We start from the raw sequence: 14,683 nt of genomic DNA on the forward strand, positions 1-14,683 counted from the left end.
TAGTCACGTTGGCTTCAGCTGTCCTTAGAGCTACAGGCAATTTCCACATGGACCTAAGAGATGAAATAGTTACAGGCATCAGAAACAGGCATGAGAAAACAGTACATCTACCGTGTTATGTGACCAGCCATTTTACCATCTGGATATCAGATTATTTTGTTTATGTTAGTGGTACCATTTTACTTCCATTTGAACTATAATAAATAAAAGAAATGTTCTTAGACTTCCTTAAGTAGCCCAAATCTAGGAATACTTACTTGTATATCTTTAGTCACATGGATATTACTAGTAATGAAGTCATATGCATCTAGTTGCCCACAATCATAAAAGCTAGGCCCTGCTATTGTATTTATTGGCTCAAGTTGCGGCAAGGGAGATTTAGGTTGGATATTAAGAAAAATTTCTTTACTGAGAGGGTTGTCAGACGTTGGAATAGGCTGGCCAGGGAAGTGGTTGAGTCACCATCCCTGGATGTATTCAGAAAGTACGTAGACAAAGTACTCCAGAACATGGTTTAGTGGGCATGGATGATGGTTGGACTCGATCTTGAAGGTCTTTTCCAACCTAAATGATTCTATGATTCTATTATGTTTAAACGTACTGATTTCCAAAGCTTTCTTGATAAGACTTTCCTACATTATGACGCTGCTTACTGTTATCAAACACAATACAGCAGAATTATTCAGCAACAGTTCAGTGCCTAGACAATGTCCTCACAATGAGGATGTTCTGATTAATAAGCATGGATAGTGTAGTACCCAATAAGCAATATGAAATCTGTTCTCTGAGTGACTTGCTGGTTCAGGAACTGGAAATAAAGTACAGAGCTGCTTCTCCTTAGATCACTATTTCATGTCTAGCCCAGATGAACAGCGACTGAAAGCTCCCTGCTAACTAACTACCTGGTGGCTGTCCTCAGCAAGTGATCTATGCAGAGCAATTTGGCAGTATCAGTCCAATTCCTAAATCACCACTCTGGCAGTGTTTGGCTAGCGTGGAGCCAACTTCCACCGTATGACTGAAAGACCACAGGGACTGAAGTGCTGTCACCCGAAAGGTGTCCCCTTGGGAGAAAGGTCACGACACATTGACACAACGGAGTGTGGGAAGCCATTACTCCATCATCTTGTCTGCGGATGAGGAGAGCGCTGATGCTTGCAGATCTGGTTCCTCTTGTTGGCCTTGTATTTGCACAGACTCAAGAGAAAAAAATAAAGAACTCAATCTGCAGGTGTGCCCTGTGTTATCATTTGTAGCAGTAGGTTTCCTGCTGAAGGAATGCTGTTAACTCTTCAGCTGCCTTTTTCTATTGCAATTTGTAATGGAAACAGAATTGAAATTTTCATGGGCATGCCAGTGAGGAAATATTACACAAATCAGAAGTTTTTATCACAAGGTACCACCTGTCTGGGCAACACCCAATGGGGTAGCTGTTTTTTAACAATCAGAATTTGACCAATTTCCAGCTTGTTTAAAGAGTTCTTTAAATTCTCAGCATGAATTTAAAATCGGTTCTCCAAATTCTCAGTGTCTCTGTTTCTGTAGCCTTAGTTCCACAGTAGCGGTCTCCAAACTCCCAAAGCAGTCTGTTTTATTCCAAGGTCACTGGGTGAAAAGGGTATTTTTCACAATTGCATTACACTGATTTTCCTGGTTCTAGCTTACAGACAAAAAACCGCTGTAAGCCACTGTGCCGTGGTGATGTCAAACTCGGTGAGGAGCTCTGGTGTTTGAGGGGGGAGCAAACATGTTCCAAATAATCAGCAGGAACTGTGAGACAAATCATGCTGTCCTTACTTTCACAAAACCCTCACTGACTTCAGTGGGAGTTTTGCCAAAATAAGGTCTGCTGGATTTAGCTCTGTATTCTTCCTCCTGACAGAACAAGCAGGAATTAAAGGGCCAGCATCAGATTTATAAGACGCAGAGAATAAAAAAGAACTGTAATTATCTAAAGTAATGGCTTTCATCCAAGACAAATCAATGTTCCATTAGACACATCCTAATTTATAACAAAAATTAAATGTGTGTGCAAGTTTTTCTCAGCACAAATAATCAAAACACACAAGTCCTTAGCAATATGGTTTGATTTTTATTAGACATCTAGGAGAGGCTGTCTTGCACAAATCTAGTGCTGAAGTATTTATAGTGTTTATCATTAAAACACAATTTTATGCATAACCTTGTATTTAAAGGCATTATTTATATTTATTATAAAAAAGAAGTATATTTTTACCTTTTTTTTGCATTTCCATTCCTCAGTTTTGAAAAAAAGTGTGGTTTTGCAAATTAAGATACACACAGCCAGCATTTGCTGAATGCCAAGAACTAGAGTTCTTCTGCAAATGGATCTACTCAAGGCACTGTCTATTATACTGTTTCAGTTTAGACTGTCATTACAGAATAACATGTCATTTTTAAGCTTCTAAATTTTATTGCAACCGCTTAAGTTTTAAAAACACTCATTTATAGAATAAGCACTTAATTAGGTCTACTTTTGAAACAGGATAAAACCAAATCCTGCACATTTTGCTAATACCAGAAAAAAATGCAGTTGATAGGAGTATAGAAAATGGGATCTTACCAATTTTCAAAGATAAATTCCTCTCTCTCTCCCTACTTCTTTCCCCTGGAATGGAATAGAAAATATGCCTGGCACTTAGGAAGCAACAACAACAAAACCATAAAGGCATACATCATGTACAAATTATAACCATGTAAGGGAAATGATGAAGGAATTAATTTCACAATTTCTTCTTTATAAGTTTTACAACTGGTTCATACTGAAGAAAACTCCACAAAATTCTTGATCGAGATTTTCTGCAATTAAAATAAAATTTGTGGGGTTTTAATGCTTTTCTTTTACCGGATTACTGTTTTTTAAATAGCAGTTGAATTTCTAGGGTTATAAAATGTGAAGAATTCAGCAGTTTGCTTGGTTTACACTATTGCAGCATTTTCTGGCAAGTAAATTAGTGTTTAAGCATTTCTTTTCAGTTATCACAGAAATCTCAGAGCCATTAGTGCAGAATTACCAAAAGCAAAAGGGGCTGATTAATTTGGGATTCTAAAAACTGAAAATCTAAAAATCAAAAATCACATGAAAATTATGCATTTTGCCTATCAACTGCTATTTAAATGATGCCTTGCTCCAAGACTGCATTCTGTGGACTGCAGCATTCAAAAACTTTGTATTGTGTTAAGTATTTATAAAACATTGTACCCATCTCCCTTATTCCATGCTTTAAAGCATGCCATGTTTTTATAGCATATTAAAAAGAAAACAGAACTCTATCAGAACATTGAAAGTCACCCACAGACAACCTGTTCCACTAATATTTTACATTCATGTTGCATCTTTTGTTCTAAAGGATTTCTCTACTTCATTTTCATTTTACGTAGGCTGATTAGACTGCTCAGGTATCTGCATGAGTGAGCCATGAAACAGTGAGAGATCTAGTTAATGTTCAGAAGACAGTAATGAAAATTGGGCATTTATTATTTCATGGGCAATGACAACATCATCTCAAAATTAAGTCTCCTTAGGAAAATATCTCCCACAGCTAATAACTAGAAAGCAATCTAAGTTCTTCTAACAAAGAGGTGGAGCGTGGCATACTTCATAGTGGGTTGTTACTGTTGTGCTTACTATTCCTTTTGTATTTCTTCTTTGTTACACTGTACTTCAACCATTTGTATGTGAAATGCATCACTTTAAAATCTATATGCACTGAAGGTTCTTTTCTGTTTGTTGATTTAACTGAATGAAGTGAAGGTTGATCGTAAAATACGAGAGGGAAAGAGAGAACTCATATACTGGAAAAAGCACTATAAATATTTTCCTGGGATCATTAACACAACCTTGTAACACTTCACCCTGTGTAGCGGAAAGAATTATACAATCCTTTTACGAAATGTCTAAAAAGTGTTTACAATTCCATCCCAAATTAATGTGGCTTTTTTTTTTAAGTGTAAAGAAAACATCCCATAATTCTTGATTCTGTTATCAAAGTTATTTTCAATCTTTGAAGGGATTCACTTGCTAGTGACTTGGCAGTGTCAAACAAATGTTCGACTTTTATTCTGACACTTCTTGAAGAATTTGATTGAAACTATATATGTCTAGATAACACCCAACAAAGTGCCCCTCTTGCGTTTGTTTCAAGATATTTTTGGAAACAACAGAGGCGACCTTGGATGGAGCTGCTTTTCCAATTTAGGACTTCATTTGGTCTAAGAGAGTAAAATTATACTCTTTAATCCTTTTGCGTACCCACAAATAAGACAGTTTTATTTTATGCTATTGTAGAACTGTTTTTCTGTGCCTTCTTCGAAGTGTTGATCTGTTTAGGATAAGAATTATTTTAGGTAAACAACAGTTACTTTCAACTGTACATATAAATAGTCCTCTGATGTATCACATGTCCCTTAAAAATATTGTGTAATCTAAATGAACAGTGGTCCTTTATGTAATACCTTTGCTTCTTTAGAACTAGTGTTAATAAGTAAGCGTTAGCCTTTGTCTTTGCTTATAGACACAAAGAATCTGATTTCAAGCCAGAGCTCACACAGACTTGATGTAAAGTCTAAATGAGGAGAGTGGTAATGCTGGCGAATGCTCTATGATGGGACTGCCACCTGTCCAGATCACAGGAGAAATATTGTTTGTCAAGCTTCAAGTTTAAAAGCCAAGGTTAGGAGCCAGGTTCTCGGTACATCTAAGTGTTTTCTTCTGACTTTGGTTTGCCAGCTGTGCAATTGTATCTGTAAAATTTTATTACATCTAATCACTTAAGATGTTTTAAATAGTTTGCACTTAATTTTCTATATAATCAATATATTTTAATTCATTTGTGTTACTCTGTTAATAGGCATACTGCACTCTAACAAAATGGAATTAGTTTGTTGCAATGATAATGCAGTTTCACTGCTGTGAATACAAACAGAGTTGACAGAGTACAGTATTCTTGTCGTTTATCCTGTACAATATCTCTACAACAATAATGTCTGGTGTTACCTAATGATCAAATACAAAGTATAATATGGAAGCTAGATCTAGACCTGCCAGTATATGCAAATGCAGATGTAAATGTACTACTTGGGAGTATATTGTTTATATTCATTTGATCACACTTAGTGTCAATACATATTTTTGTAGCTCTATTTTATACTTACTATGACTGATGGCTCAAGTTCTAACTCTAGAATATCCAGTTCCCTGATTTTATGGCATTGTCATGTAAAGTAGTTGTGGACAGCTTAAAAGAAGCAACTCTTAACTGATCCTGTGAACCTATATGTATGTGAACGTAACTACATTAGCATGTGGACAAAACAGATTAAAATAAACTATTTGGTATAACAACTTTCATCATAGAATCTCAAAAGAGTTTACAAACAACTCTTAGTAAAGTCTGTTGACCATATAGCCAGATAAAAGAAGTTGCTGCTATTTATATTGTTGTTCAGACCCCCGAAACCTCATCCTAGCCTGAGGTTTGGTTTATTTGAACATAAAGGAATGATAAAGCAAATGTCACAAAATTTCCCAGTGCAGTAGTCAGTGTCCTAGCTTCGGGTATCCTCGTCTGACCCCTGCCACTCCCTAAAAAGTAATTCAGAAGTAAAATGTCTGTACATTTGCAATGAGATTATTCATTGAAATGTGTAACAGAAAGGTCGTAACAGCTACAGATAAACAAATATGATACAGACAAATGTAAAGCCGATTCCTGAAGGAGTTTTTAATTAAGTTGTAACATGGAATGTCAAACATAAAAAGCATCACAGCTACCTTTATTGAGCTAATGGAGTCAACAAAACTAAATGTGAGATTTCCTCTTACCCTGAGATCTTTTTATAACCCCAGAAGATAAATATCAGGAGAAGCAGTCCTAAATAGAACCACTGTGTGTGTGCATGTGCATGTATGCAAAGAAAGATGAGGTCTCTCAGTTATAAACCAGTATACAGCACTCTGGGGCAACTTTTTATTTGTGTGCCTATTCTGAAAACTGAAAAAAATTTTCAGTTTTTTACAAGTGTCTGCTTTGTGCTGTAGCTGAAACACATTGATTATATAACCTAGCACAGAAATAACAGGAAATTCTATTTTTTTTTCCTTAAACATCTAGAGGAAATTAATAGATTTTTAATATTATTCAATGTCATCTTCAAAAAATGTAAAGATGCATGAATGTGAAAGCATTCCAAGAGAAAAACTGGCTGGCTTAGAACATGGTAAGGGACGAGAGAGTTTGTGCTTCTGGTTTATTGCCCCAGGCAGCTGTGGTCAAAGCTGCTGCTTCTGCTTGTTTGATCTACTCCTCAGTGTACTGGCATGCTGGAATTGGTTAGAATTAGACCTCAAATAGAAAGGCAGCAGATTTATCACTGGAGCACTAAATTTTTCTTTTATATGTGAGAACAAATCCAGGGTAACCTCAGTTAACAAATAGCCCGGTCAATGATGATAACTCCTGTTCATTCTGATAAATTTGGCCTTAAACAAAAACTGAACTTTTGTTGATTTGAGCATATACAAGCACAGGGGAGTAAAACCATTTTCCCCATGAAAAATTTCAGTCTCAAGAGAACAAAAAAACTTAAATGTTCATATTCATTCTTGAAAACAACCTGAAAAATCATGTTTAAATAATCCACAGCTTTTTAATGCAAAGTTAAAATTTTCAAAAGAAAACTTATACTTTTTGAAAAAAAGACCAAAAAAAAGGTTGTTTAGCCAATACAAAAAAATACAACCCACTCAAATAGCTTTGATGGAAATGTTCTCCTTACTTACAAGATGTACAGCCTGTTACTGTGTAGTTTCATTAGAATCAGATGAACTCCTCACAGCAGGCTCAGCAATGCTTACAGTATTTATTATATTCTCCATGGAAAGGCGTGGACCCTGGAGTTTCATAACAAGGGAAATTTGTCTTTGATACAGCAGCTGCATCAGAGCCAATTTTACCTGCAAATACATAGTGCTGGTGCAATTTATTTTTGTTTGAAACAATCCATGTGGGTACATCCAGTTTTTATAAAAAGGCGTTCAACAAATAGAGTGGTTTGCAATGTATTGCTTCACTGATGCATAAATATTGAATACCTAAATACACTGTTAGCTAATTAAGTTGGGGGTGATTATTGGCTAGAGATAAAGCACAGAGTAAGTAATCATGGATTAAGCCTGCCCTCTTACTGCACATACTGTGGTTGCTCCCTGAATACAATGAGGATGTAGGTTTCCAGGAGATTAAATCCAGCAATAATTTGCACCTGGAATCTAAAAGAAGGCCAAAAAAAAATTAGATGGAGCTTCTTAATTGCAGGGTGCTGTATAGACTGTATGGAACTTAAGCCAAAGCTCCTTCAAAAACAAAATCCCTCCAGTAAAATAGTACTGAGAACTCTGCTTTTAACTGAAATCATTACTTGGTATATACTAATGCATTCTGTACCATTTATCTTTACAAGGCACAGACAGTAAACCAAAATTCACAAAACACTGTTTCAAAAGAGAAACCGCACATACGTGCACTCCACACACGCACACACCTCCAGCCACTAGACCAGAGCCAGCAGTAATCCCAGCCAGTCTGCCCAAACCAGAGCCATCAGAAACCATGTTCTACATAAAAAACCTATTTTCCCATAGGACTTTTGTTTCATAGCCATTACTGCACCAATGGTAAAAAAAAAACAGTCCCCACACCCATGTTCCTCCAGTTGTAACCACCTTGTGCTTCATCAGCAAACTGCTTGTATGACTGACTGTGTGTTAAGAGTTTTGGAGAACTGACCCATCTGAAACCCCCTTTTCAAGGCTTGTTTGCAGCCACACATTGTGGACAAGCAGGTCTACAAATGCAGTATCTGTGTAAGATACGCGTAAGATGCTGTATACAGGCTCACGCTTGTTGCATAATTTTTTAAAAATAAATTATTATTTTAAGTGCTGTCAACAAGCTAGAAGGGTCTACACTAAGATGAGTGGGCTAGTTAAAGAACATGCAAGAAGCTAAGTCACGGGCAGAGCACACTCACTCCCACTTACAGTGCCTGTGGAGCAAAACAGCTGTAAAGAAAACCCAGACTGCCTGGAGAGAAAGCCTATGAAAGACAGCAGCTTTGCATTCAAAAGAATCCTGTCCCAGATGACTTAAAAAATTCTATGTTAGTATATTCATTGATGGATTACACTAGCGCACAGTGACACACGTTACTGAATAGTTAGGAAAAATCAACTGGTAGCCTGAGAGAAGAAGTGAGACTGGCCTGCTCTGTAGTACCATAGTCTAAACCAGCTCGCAATTACTGTGAAAATGTTTTTTCAGTTGTGCTGACACAACTCTTTGTGGGGCTGTACGGTCAGGCTTGCCACAGTCTCCTGGTGAAAGATGATTACTCAGTTACTCAGTTCATAGCCAGAAATAATTGTAAAAGCACAACCAAAGGGGTAGAGAGCAGCAGGCAGGGAGCTGGGAGCAAGTGGGCAGGGACACAGACAACAAGGGCCTGGAGCATCCTCAACTGCCTTCGCCGTCAAAGAAAATGTTTTGCAGAACTGCACCTGTGTCTGCAGTTCCTATTGTCCTTGATGTGCTTCAGGGATCAGCTCAAGACAGTCTGAAGACAAATTAGAAAAATAACAACTGTTTTATTAAAAAGCTCATAAGCAAAGGTGAAATTTCCCCTTCATCAAAACCTACTCCCCTAACAGGACGTTGAGCAATCACAAAGTTAAATAACAAAAACCAAGACAGAAATATTTTATCATTTAAGAAATGCTTACCAGGCAATCAGTGTTGGAAGGCAGGAAATTAATACTCATGACTTCTGATTAGCTTTGCTCCTCTCCTTTGTGTGATTCTCAAAAAATGAAATACAAAGATGCAGAATGATCACCTTGGCTTTTGATTTTCCAGGGAATGCTTTTCCCTCCATAAACTCATTGTTCTCCCCTCAGAGAACGTATGCATCTGTTAAACTAGAACATAAAGTTCTGGAAATCTGTCTGCCTACATGATGGTATAAATCAGCCTAAGTCCCTTTCCTGATGTAATGTCTTGGACAGACTCCTTCCAATCTCCTAAACAGGATTTTGGAACAACCAAAGAGAAAATAGACTGTCCTAATTAGTGTACCCCATCATTTACATTGAGCCTTGCTCATTGTAAGGCAGGACTTCATGAGTTTTACTGAGTGCTACATTAATGCCCAGACACATTGTACATGTTCTGTAAGGCTGATAGTTAATATGAGGTAAAACAGAACAATAGGGAGATTATAAAAATGCTTATGCAAGAAACTGTGGAAAACTCGAAAATACTGGAGACCAGTTATGGGTTATTATGTAATTCAAGTAGACAATATTTTTCAGTCGCTTAAGCAATGAAAATTTAAAATATGTAATAAACCCTACATCATCATGTGTCTTGTTTATGGTCAGCTTAAGGTATGAGCGCATGAATGATTACACACTACAACAGCCTGTTTTGGATATATGCCTTTGCAAAATTAAGAGAGATACATTGCAAAGGAAATATTCCTAACAGTATTTTTCTGAGTAAATGCTTTCATCCTAAGCTTTATTAAAAATATACATAACTAATACAGCTGTAATAATAACATACATACCTGCCAGCAATTCATGCAATATCATTAAGATATGCATAAAAAATGTCTTACAAGATCAAAATGTCTGTTTATAGGAAATGTTAGACTCTCCTTATGATTAATAGGATGGCAGTTATTAGGGGAATGATTCACTCGTGCTATAACCCCTATGAACTGAATGAACTAACCTCTTTTGAGTCAATCAAGTCACACCTAGCTAGGAGAAAAGAGTCCGACCCAAATAATCCATAATTAGATCATCAGCTGCTAACACTATTGATCTCCTGAGATTTGGGGTGGCCTGAGCTGCCCTCATTCTTCAGCTGCAACTCAGAGAACAGACTTCATTCTTGAAAGAAAAGAGAAATTTTTAAAAGACACGTGGAACACTGAAATAATGATGTTGGATATCCATCTTCTTGGAAGTATCTTGACTTGTTGCTGTTCATATATAATCAGAAATCAGATTATGACCTTGTCAAGCAGAACAGCAATTACATTATTGCTTATATAATTGGGGGTCTGCTTGCTGCCTTTTATTATACCTTGCAGGAAAATTCAGGTGCTGTTCAAGTAGATTTAAGTTCTTAATATTAGGTTCAATCTGCCAATATCACTACACAAAAGCTCAGCTGCAAAGACATTCTTTACACAAATCCATTTTTAGAAAGCAAAAAACCTGGAGCAATACTGAAGTTATAAAAGAATGAATTTCTGTATTATTCTCATGTATTGAGTATTTAATGTCTATTGCCTTTTAAGATCATGATATTCTTGGAATAATCCAAACTGGTACACTGTTTCTAGCGCAACTTTTCCAGTGGTCAGTACATAAATGTAGTGGGTTATATATGGCTTTGAAATTTCGCAATGATATCTCTTAAAGTAAAAATAAATATTTCAATTTTAGTAGCTTGTGATGTAATTAAATTTAAAATGTTACGTGCAAAAATTTTAATTTTCTTTAGAATATCTTATCTACAGCACAGCTCTGATGACTATTAAATCTGTTTGAAAAAGAAAACCTTATTGGTGTCAGGTACAAATAAAACTCATTCCTTTCCAAAAACATCTATATTAAATCCTTTCAAGCACTAACATACTGAGGCACACACGATCCTTCCGCAAGATCAGAAGGCCCTCACACTAACTGCAGGGTTTTTTTCCTCATTTCTATGGCATATGTTGTATAAGAAATCACAGTTAAAAGAAATTTCATGCTCAAAATTGAAATCTTTTCTCACATTTAACTCAGCCAAAATTCCTGTGATGGCAGAATTAAATTTGGGTTTGTTCTCAAATGGTAAGGAAGCTACAATATGGAACAATTACCATTTTTTTTTAATTCCTAACTACAGAGACTGTTACTTTCTCTGAACATTTATAATCATCTTAAAGAGTCACGGGTAGCTGTCAAGTAAGTCCATTGTCTCTGCCCAGAATTTCTTATGAATTTTTTAGAGGAACTTTCATAGGTACTGATATAGAAGAAATAATTAATCCTTTTTTGTAAAATGCAATGAGTATAGCCGCTGGGAAGTGATATTCACTTACAAACACTTACATGTAAGCAGCATCTTAGCCTCAGCCGAGACTGTCTTTTTCCCACTACAGATAGAAAGGTGGACGGCTACCTTAGGGCCAGATCAGGCACCATATCCAAAAATTAAATTCCAGACCGGTCAGACTCAGACTGGAGAGAGCACAATTTCGGTGATTTCAGTGTCTTTGTCTTCTGCCAATATTTTTATTTTCCTTCAGTAAAAATATTCCCAGAGGAAAACATCTCACTGCACGTAACTCTTTTTTCTGTTGAGTCATTTGGTTTGTTTATATATACTATGTAGAGGTGTAGTTTTACAAAATGCCTTCTACATGCAGGAAGAACTCCCCTCTGAACAGATTCTCTACCTGAGCATCAGGGAAAGAAATAAATCTGTAGCTGATGACATTTCAAGGGCAAGGAAAATAATTGTTCCGAGGAGAATTATCTGATTTGGCTCATGTTTATTTTTACTTATATCTAGCAATCTGCTCTCCAACAGAAGATGCTTATATGCAGAAGAGAAGACTATCTCCTTTTTGGACTGATGCCCGATTTGGAGAAAAGGTGCCACTAAGGACAAGAGGTATGTCTTAAGCATGTGTTAACTAATGTAATAGGTGCCTAGTGTTGTAAAACCAATTGTATGCGTCATATATGTTAACTAGCTAAGGACAAAATCTTCATTTCTTCCCATCACGCTTCTTATCCACTAGCTAACATAGGCTAAATCTGCCTTCCACTAAGGAGTACATATTCCGCATGTGGAATTTTAGAATTAATTATTCCCAGGTAACTTGTGTAGAGAAGCTCTAGGGTACAGCTTGGTTAATTTATTTTACACATGCTTGCTGCCAAGTTAGAGGCCTTTACAATTTCGCAAGAAATCTTTTCCTTTCAGGAACTGTTTGGAGAAACTTTTCCAATCCTAGTATCCTGTAATGAAGGTCTGAATAACTGGAGGTTACATATGGAAGTAAAACAGATTGTAGCAGACTGGTGAATAGGTTAAGAAGGTTAAGAAGCAGGAAAGACCTGTTACTTTTTGCTGCAACTAAGAAAAATGCAAAAGGGAAAAATCAACTTCTATCTGCTTAAGGCTCAACTCTTATTGTTAGGTTATTTCTACTGTAGTGATTTTGTCTTGCAAACTCTTTCATGGAAGACATTAAATAATGTCAAGTTACTGGTGTGCCAGCTATGGTATCCAGTAGTTACTCAATACAAACCTGAGTGTTTGCATTCTCCAAGTCTTTGCCTCAGTAATATCTTTAAACATAATAGTCTCTGCCTGTTGGCTTGTTTTCTCATAGGGAGGGTGACAGAACATTTTGTGTTCTCTTATCTTCAATAGCAATGAAACAGGAGGAGCTCCACAATGCGAAACCAAATCTACTGCTATTAATACAACATCCCAGCCACAGAGAAGAGATTTGTTTATTTACCAAAGCTAGAGATGCCTCTCTCTGACCTTTCCAGAGCTTGTGTGCTTTAGCTGGGAATAGATTCCTCAGAACTGGGTGCTCTTTTTAAAAATATACGGTAAAAAACATACACACACACACCCCCGAAACAGAGCCCAGGCTGTATCCCAAATTGCATGAAATGACACATAGCTTTGAATAGTTAGAATAAGTCTAACTAGGGCATGGTCCCTATTCAGTTTTGATTACTTTGCTGGTGCACAGAGATCAGTCAGCTTTCCAAAGCCCACTTGCCTTTCTTACTGCCACTCAGTGACACATTTAGCTGACTATAACCATACATGGGCCCACTTTCTGTCTGAGACCTAACATCTGTCTGCAGCCTAAGACACTATACATTTTATTATTCCTTGCATAATTAAAAAGTGCTTCAGACTGTAAGGTATTTGGTTTAAAAAAAACCCCAAAACCAGAGATTGTCTTTTTCTGGAATTCACCCTGCTTTACTTGTGCTTGAAACCAGCGAAAATCATTACACACGCAATTCAAAATAATTTAAACAATATTTTTCACAGTTAGTTGTATTTAGTGACCTGTCTGTACAACTTAAAATAATATCTGCAAGAGTTAAATCTTGCATTAGCATTAAGGATTCGACCTGGTTTAACCTCATAGACTCACAACCCATTTTGTTAAGCTGGTACATCTCTAGTACAGAAAGACCCTCAGAGTGCTTCGAGGCTAGCTTTGGTGATCCTTGTTGGACAATTTTCAATTTAAGTTCCCTAGCTGTCTGCTTGCCAGAAGCAGCTGCCCTGCAACACAGCTGGCAAAAATGAGTGTAGGCTGGCTCCTCACCCATCTAGTTCTCCAGCTCGGAATATTAACTCAAACTACCACTGATTTTGGTATCTGCTCTGTGACTGTTTGATGTCTTAGTCTAAGCAGACTATTAATGAATTACAGAAGCAGATCTGGGAGTAGGAACTGGAAACCAGGGAAGGAACTGGCCCTACATGTCCTGATTCCAAAGCAATAATCACTAAACAATATATAAAAGGAAAAGAATAGTTATGCCATCTCCTCGTCCTCCTCCAGCAGAGTTACAACAGAAGGCAGTGCACAGTCCTAGGAAGACCCCGTCTTATCTGACAAGCTGTCAGATAAGCTCTGAGCACGCTTGCTTAACTGAACCCTCCAAAGACTGACGCTATAGCTGGCGTTCTGAACTCTCAGTCTGGGTTTAAGGCACTGAAGTCGGTTCCCTGCTCCTGCTGTCCCTGCCCCTGTGCAGCTGTGCCATCCCTCAATCATCTTGGCACCAGTGCTCATGCAGCAGAATTGCAAGCCACGCCACATTGCTGTCCACCTGAAAAGTAATGGAGGGGAAAAACGTGCAGACAGCCTCGTTCAGCATTCAGTTCACAGTGTGACTGACCTGTCTGTCAGCTGTACTGGTAAAATTTCTTGTAGGGCTGAACACTGAATCTACCTGGTTAAAATCAAGTTTTTCCTTCCTGGATGAGCTTCCAGTGCCTGTACCCTTACTATGAGGGAGGATACAGGGAAGGAAACCAGTAGCAAGGTATAAGGTGCAACCACGACTTCTTCTTTTGGCAGAAGTATCAGATGTGGGGCAGCTTAAGTTGTTTGTTGAACTATGTATTCTGTCAAAGTCTTGTTTTAATTATCATATTACTTATTGTTTTCTAGGCTTTACATACAAGGTCTTGTGGTTTAACAATGCCAATCACCTGTATAATTCAAAATAAATGCCAAGAGTCCAAAATAACTGTCTTTTCTCTATAACCATTGGGAAATATTATCTCTAAATAATATCTTCCAAATATTATTCTTAACCATACAGCAGCTTGAAAGGCCAAAAAACTGTCTTTCATTACTCTAGAAACTACTTCACACTTTTGAAGGAACTGGTTTAGCAGCGATGCATCCCCTCATGCTCTGACCAACTTCACACTTCATTTTTTATCCAAATCTAAGTAACAGGCTTTGGGGACCTTGTCTGTATTACTTCCTACTCAAGTCTGTTCCCATCTGCCTGATCCCCTCAGTGACTTTATAATACTTCTTT

At 37.3% G+C, this 14,683-nt stretch overlaps 1 protein-coding gene across 3 annotated transcripts in view; it reads left to right on the forward strand.

The window, feature by feature from the left end:
* IFT81 (intraflagellar transport 81) overlaps positions 1 to 14,683 on the forward strand; it is a 71,220-nt gene that overhangs the window by 45,510 nt on the left and 11,027 nt on the right. For all 3 annotated transcript variants that reach the window (XM_069794760.1, XM_069794761.1, XM_069794762.1), the window contains exon 18: positions 11,652 to 11,753. In XM_069794760.1, the coding sequence (XP_069650861.1) occupies positions 11,652 to 11,744 (93 nt within the window). In that variant the 3' untranslated portion in view covers positions 11,745 to 11,753. The remainder of the gene's footprint in view (positions 1 to 11,651; positions 11,754 to 14,683) is intronic.

Source organism: Haliaeetus albicilla, chromosome 10 (genome assembly GCF_947461875.1).
Source record: "Haliaeetus albicilla chromosome 10, bHalAlb1.1, whole genome shotgun sequence".
NCBI classification, from domain to species: Eukaryota; Metazoa; Chordata; class Aves; order Accipitriformes; family Accipitridae; genus Haliaeetus; species Haliaeetus albicilla.